General features: G+C 41.6%; 1 protein-coding gene and 1 long non-coding RNA gene across 17 annotated transcripts in view; one reads left to right on the plus strand and one right to left on the minus strand.

Moving 5' to 3' along the window:
- The window catches only part of LOC111815003, a 6,287-nt gene extending 2,007 nt beyond the window's left edge, over nucleotides 1-4,280 (plus strand). The window contains exons 2-3 of the long non-coding RNA XR_002819833.1: nucleotides 3,876-4,092; nucleotides 4,205-4,280. This is a non-coding gene — a long non-coding RNA (uncharacterized LOC111815003). The remainder of the gene's footprint in view (nucleotides 1-3,875; nucleotides 4,093-4,204) is intronic.
- The window catches only part of LOC101573386 (deleted in malignant brain tumors 1 protein-like), a 136,377-nt gene that overhangs the window by 94,205 nt on the left and 35,336 nt on the right, over nucleotides 1-6,836 (minus strand). For 15 of the 16 annotated variants that reach the window (XM_023708922.1, XM_023708920.1, XM_023708919.1 and 12 more), the window contains 2 exons: nucleotides 6,326-6,391; nucleotides 4,222-4,290 (listed from right to left, as the gene is read on the minus strand). In XM_023708922.1, coding sequence (XP_023564690.1) covers nucleotides 4,222-4,290; nucleotides 6,326-6,391 — 135 coding nt within the window. Of the gene's footprint in view, nucleotides 1-3,882; nucleotides 4,019-4,221; nucleotides 4,291-6,325; nucleotides 6,392-6,836 lie in introns of those variants that run through there. The other variant, XM_023708931.1, reaches the window with a different exon arrangement.

Here is a 6,836-nt window from a genome sequence, read left to right on the forward strand (position 1 = left end):
TTTGTCATTTTGTATACCTGTCTTCTGACCTTTGGTGTAGAGCTTAGATAGAGTTATTACCTTAGCAACAGGTCCGGATCTATGAAATTCGGATTCCTCTAGGTGGGTGTTGTTTGGTTCTGGCTGCTGTGCTCCACTTCTTTCTGCTGCAGGTGTTAGAGTTGAACCCTTTGTGTCTCTCTGGAAAGACGTTCTGCTCCTGAATCAGCTGTGTGGGTCTTGCCTCTAGGCTCCTTGCAGGGAGTTCTGCTGAAGGGTTCCCTGCTGGGCCTGCAGCCTGGGTAAAAAGAGGATCCCTCGGCCCGGGAAGTCTCACTCACTAGCCGGCCTGCGCTCTGGGTCTGTTCAGGATCCCGCGGCCTGGGTCGTCTCACTCACTCCCGGGCCTGCGCTCCGGGTCTGTTCAGGATCCCGCGGCCTGGGTCGTCTCACTCACTCGCCGGGCCTGCGCTCCGGGTCTGTTCAGGATCCCGCTCAGATGTACATTTGGAAAATGCTTCAGTGTAGTAAGACCCCTTCCTGACCTTTCTGCCTGCATCATTTCATTGGCTGTTTAAGGTAATACTCTTGTGGGTGAACATTTGCCTTGTGACGTTAGATTGGTTTAAAGAGGCCCCAGCTACTGAGGAACAACTTGTTTGGGGACCCATTATGGTTTGTGTATCCGTGTCCCCACAAAGCCTCAAGGAGTCCTGGGGCAGCTTCTAGAGTGTGTGATTATTATGGGTGTGGATTCTGCACTTGCCCTGGGGCAGGTTATTTGCATTTCCCTGTAAGGAGGGAAGAGAAGTTAGCTGCTTAAGTTGCTGCTACTCCTCCTTTGTGCTCTTGCTCTTTGACACCGCCCTGAAAGGTTGCCCTCTGCCATGCACCGGCTCTGCTTTGGAGCCAGCTGAGTATGGACTGAAATCTCCAGTTATTATGAGCTAAACCTTTCCTTCTCTAATTTCCCTCAGATATTTGTCCCAGCAATGAGAGGAGAGTAGCTAAGACAGGACCCAAGATACTGGCTTGCACTAGCAAAGTTTGCTCTCTCCTAACCAGACCGTTTGGGGGTTTTGACAGCAATGGATTTGTGGACAGAACCATGAAGCAGGTTTTCTCAGATATTCTGGACACTTCCCCTAGTCTGTGTCTCTGGGGCTTTTTTTTTTTCACCTTATTGGGAAAAGACACATATGAGAGGCATGGGATGTTGGGTAACAGGATTGCCCATGGGAAAGGAAGATGGACCTCCCTAGGGAATAGAGCTAGGGGGAGGGGTCCTGCCTATAGGTAAGGGTGTGGTCTGTGGAGCTGCAGGCCAGATGGAAGGTGTGAAGAGACTCCCTCCAGCTGCAGGAAAGTGGGTAAAGATAAGGGTGAGTGTCATTTTCTGAGCCCCTGCTAGACAACACCTTCCCTTGCCTTCATGGTACATCATGGGCAAGTCCTCTCCAACTGTTTCTGAGACCAGAAGAGGCCAAGCTGTGCCTCTAATAATTGCATACTTCTTGCTTACTCATATTTTTTGGTATCAGGCTTTTTTTTTTTTTTTTTTTTTTGCGGAACCGGGGATTGAACTCAGGCCCTTGCGCTTGCCAGGGAAGCACTTGTTCCACTGAGCCATTTCCCCGGCTTCATTTTTTGGTGTCAAGAATGAAACTCAGGACCTTACAGTTGTCAGGCAGGCACTTGTGCCATTGAGCTATATCGCTGGTCCTCTCACTCTCTTTTTGAGTTGGTGACCTTATCATTTTATACAGTAGTGCCTTGGTTGAGAAACACTTTTGTTGGCGAACAATTTGGTTCACAACAAAAGTGTTTGGCAAGATTTTGGTTTTGCTTCCAACTCTACATCTGGGGACAAACACGACCATGGCCATCTTTCCCACATAGACACAAATGTGGCCATCATTTCTAAAATTGTGGACCATATTACAGAAGAGACACATGTTCCTCAGGAAAAGTTGGAAGAAACAAGCAGAAAACAATAAACTCTCATGAGTATACTAGCCGGATATAACTTCTGCACTCACTGGGCACGTAGCATCCCTAACTTTTATAGAGTTTTATGCCTATAAAAATGGATATACATGTCCACCAACATAGAGAATGTGAATTTTTAGTTCTAAGTAGCCAGGAATTAGCTAACTTAAATATGATACATAAGTTGTGATGATGATGCTATCGATGATATAATTGTCACGATGCTTCATGAATATAACTACACTACAAGCATCAACGCATGCTTCACAAGATTTGATCTTGATTGACCTTCACAACAAACTTCAGTCTTTATGCTGATGGAGAACAATGACTCAAGCAGTTCAAATAATTTTCCCAAGGTTAAATACTTCTATACAGCCTTCTTGAACTTGAATGCAAACATTCTAACGGAAATTTAAATTTTAACCAATTTTTACATTGTATTTCAGGACAAGAGACTTGATTTTGCTATTGAGAAATAAATCAGGTACCATAATTTATACAATGGACTAAAATATGATGTGCAAATGGCTAAATTATATAAAACCATGGGTGTCTAAAATACATTATCTTCACAGCTTTATGGACACATCATTTCCATAATAAGAGTATAACCAATCTGGTTTTAATAGCATTTTTGGGTAAAATCACATTTCAAAACTGGGAACACTAATTATTATAACTTATCCAGCTCACAATTCCAGCCCATCATTATCATGCTATGAAAGGAGATACTGGTTGAGAACAGATAAAATAATTTCTGACTTGTCCCTACTTACAGATAAGAAATTTATTTTCTGGAGAAACGAATTCCCAAAGATTCATTCTTGCAGACATCAGGCAAGCTGAGACTAGACTGAGATTCAAATGCGCTACATGCAATTTCCCACTCTGCTGTTGGAGCCAAGCATACTACCTCCCTCCCATCAGCTCCTTAGTGCCTCTTTATTAAAAGCAGACAGACACCTTGAAATGCCCACATCTTTGAGAAATACTTCTATCTTAAGAAACATAAGAAAAGTGATAGAAAAGCAGAGAAGAGAAACAGAAACAGCAAAAGGATCAGAGGAAAGTTTTGAGTAGAAAGCAGTAATACAGATACCAAGAAAGTTAGAGAAGATACCGCAAGCAGCTAAGGGAAAGAGAAGCTCAGACAGGAAAGTGCTTTTAAAATTGAGAAATAAAATGATTGAAACTTTAAAAAATTAATAAAAGACACTGTTGACAAACAAGTGAGTACAGGGAAAAATTTTAAAGATGCAAAATTAAAAATAACTCATAAAATTTAGCATATCAGCATAGGAAATCCAACATCTACTTAAAGAATTTCTAAGAAAATGAGCAGAACTAGTAAGGAGGAAATTATTAAATAACTCAAGAAAAATTTGTAAGAACTGAAGGATATGTACCTCTGGACTAAAATCTTAACTGCAAGCAGGATAATGTATTAAAAACTAAGAACAGAGTAAATGAAGCTCATGAAGCTCAAAATACAAAGAACTAAGAAAGGCTCTAGAAATTTTCAGAAAAATAAGACAACACACACAAAGTCCAAAACATATCAAATTTGCAGTCTCCTAATTAAGATCTTGGTGCATTTGGGTCTGAGAAATTAGGTCTGCTACAAGTTTATCTCAAATACAGTCTCCAAAACAGCATTGTTCAAGTAGAAGCCTAGCATTTGAGAGATATGAGCTTAAGTCTCAACTTTATCACTTTCTGGCCAATTAATTCTATCATCAATTTTCTGTGATCCATATGTTAAAAAGTGAGGGTGAGAGCTGGATACCTTTACTTGTAGGTCTTTGTGATCATAAAATGAAGTGTTAGTTATTTGATAGTATCTGATTGTCTTTTGGTCACATTTTCATTCCATTAATAATGGTTCCTTTTCCCATTTTCCTAAGGACTTACCTGCCAGGTGAGCAGGTGTGGGTTGCAGGGTCATAGGATCTGTTACTGCTATGCTTGCAGATAACCCATCACCTGTCCCAAGGACAATCATAAGCATCCCTGCTAAGTAAGTCATCCATAAACCCAGCTTGGGAAAGAAGAAGGTTTGAAAATATACATAGCCCAAAGACTACAGTCAAATATGCAATTCCTTACTCAGCTCCTCAAGAGGTAAGTAGTTTCCACAGAGCTTTAGCTGGCACTCCTTGGTGTGGCTTCAAGTATGGGATATGCCAGCTCAGTGCTGGGCACGTGGTATTCTTTCTTCACTCCCCACCCCCAGAACAAATGCCAACTGACCTGCTGGAGTGACTTTCAGGGGAAGCGCAGCAGGCTCTGTGGTGGACACAGGTGTCAATAATGCCTGACCTGTGAATGCAAAATAGAGGCCTTGTTTACTGCTGGCCACCTCTATGCCATCCCATGAGACAACAGTCCAGAGAGAATGGCTGGTCAAGAAGAAGCATAGACTTCTGCCCATTCTGCCCTACAATGTTTGGCTGACTTCTCCATTTTATCTTCTGCCACATTGATCCAGACATGGCTATCCCATCCCGCAGTGGGAATGAAAAGTATGAGATCCCTGAGAACATATTCATGGCTGGACACTGCAGCTCTCCAAGTGCCTAGAAAACCACTTGTAAGCTGCTTCTTCTTTTTCCTTTAGCAGCAATCCAGATGTGTTCATACAGGAACATGGCAATGAGTGCAATGGTGGTGCATTTTGCTTTCCATCTAGGCCTTTGGTGGCTCTGTCTAGGTTCTTGGTAGCATTAAGTTGCCACAAGGCACTAAGGCAGCCAGCCCTGTTTGCACCTAACTCCCAGGGCAGTAATCAAGTTATGCAATGTTTCCTTTTAAACTACATCTCAAATAATTAGGAGGAAATGTTGAGATCTAGTAAAACTCAGACATGGGCTCCCTCACACTTTCTATTCTTGTCAATATTTGTCAACAAGTCTGTTGCTTCTCATACATTTCTACATGTATCTCATACGTACATACATATACTTTGATATACACATGTATGGCCACTTCATTACTGCAGTCAGTTTCAGTAGTTTGTGACTAGACTATCCAAAGTGATTAAATAATTAACACATCATTTTTATTCACTCATCCCAAATGGTTCAATGTAGAATCAATCTTAATGTTGGAAATATAACATTGTCTTTTGTACAACTGACAGTGAAGAGCAGTTGGTGCTGTAGTCGGGATGAAGAGGGCAGCCCTGTAAACACATCGCCTCTGCCAGAGGCAGTCACTAACCATCATTTGGTTTGTTCTCCATGTTGTCAAATACTGGATTTACTGCTCTCCTATCAAATATCTGTGGAGTGAGGAACTGTTCATTGTCAAATGTTCCCTGAATTCTCTTCCAATCACTTGTTTGGTTGTTTCTGCATTTTTCAAATAATAAAAAGTAAAAGGATGATTCTACAAATGTTTAACAATTTGTACTGGGAAAAGGGAATTAATTTATTCAAAAAGAAAGAGTTATTGAGTTGAGTAAGAAGGATCGGAGAGGGAGTGGGGGAAAGAGATATATCTATATATGTAAGCAGGATGGTTTGGACAACTGTACTGTGCATTTCTGCTGGTCTATGGAAAGGACCAGATAGTACTTAACTTCTTTTGTCTCCTTTTTTCAACTGTTTGTATTTTTTCTCTTCATAATTCTTATACACTTCTTTCTGTTTTCTTTCTACTTTCAATTTTATATGCCTTTATCTGGTAATATGAATAACTGGTTGGAAGACAACACTATGTATTACAACAAATACAGTAAAATTCATATTACTTTGTTAAGTAAAATTATGCATCACTCCTAATTTTTTCTGTTCTAATGCTATTTTGTACTCTCTTTAAAAATGAAAGAAAATTTTAAATGTTTACCAATTTGTAAATCTATGAGCAATTTTGGTCACCTCAAGTACCACTCAGGAGATATTAATTCAATCCTAACTGATATATATTTTTTTCTAAGTGGCCAAGCTCCCAAGCTCATGGCCAAGTTCATTTGGCAACAGCTAAGCATTCCCAGTGTTCAGGTATTCTTTAGGTGAGCTGAGAGATCCTTTAAGAAGTCTAGATGATGAGCAAGAACTTTTTTGGCTCATACATTTTGTGCCCTACTGTGTGATATGGGTGGTAGAGAATGGATGATAACTCTCTCACCCTGGAGGGATGCAAGCATGTAAGGTCATCGACTGTAGGAATACAGCGATCATTCTTAGCATGTGACATGGGATCCCCTGCAAGAGGAGGCAGTGCCCAATGCATTCTTGGAGGACGATGCCCTGAAGTTATAGAGCACAAAGGCTCTGCTCCCCTGGCTTATAAAAGGGACATTGTAGAGAGGAAAAGCTATGAAGAAGAAGAACCAGGTAAAGACTGTACCAACCTAGGTATGGTGGGGCGGCAGCTTCAGGCTCTGTTGTTGTATTGGGGTTTGATGAATGGTCCATACCTAGTGGTCAAAAGAAACCAACATTTAAGTTCTATAGGACAGTGTTTTTTACATTGTGATGTTCAGTGACTTCTGAAAACATAAATTGAATATTCCCCCCCCCAGAAAAAGTAAAATAGACACCCAGAGCGCAGGCCCGGCCAGTGAGTGAGACCACCGAGGCCACGGGATCCAGAATAGGCCCAGAGCGCAGGCCCAGCATGAAACCCTTCAGCAGAACTCCCTGCAAAGAGGCTAGAGGCAGGACCCACCAAGCTGATTCAGGAGCAGAACATCTTCCCAGAGAGACACAAAGGGTTCAACTCTAATGCCTGCAGCAGAAAGAAGTGGAGCACAGCAACCAGATCCAAGCAACACCCACCTGGAGGAATCCGAACTTCATAGATCTGGACCTGTTGCTAAGGTAATAACTCTATCTAAGCTCTACACCAAAGGTCAGAAGACA

The sequence above is a fragment of the Octodon degus genome, unplaced genomic scaffold (genome assembly GCF_000260255.1).
Source record: "Octodon degus isolate 3935 unplaced genomic scaffold, OctDeg1.0 scaffold00010, whole genome shotgun sequence".
Taxonomy (NCBI): domain Eukaryota; kingdom Metazoa; phylum Chordata; class Mammalia; order Rodentia; family Octodontidae; genus Octodon; species Octodon degus.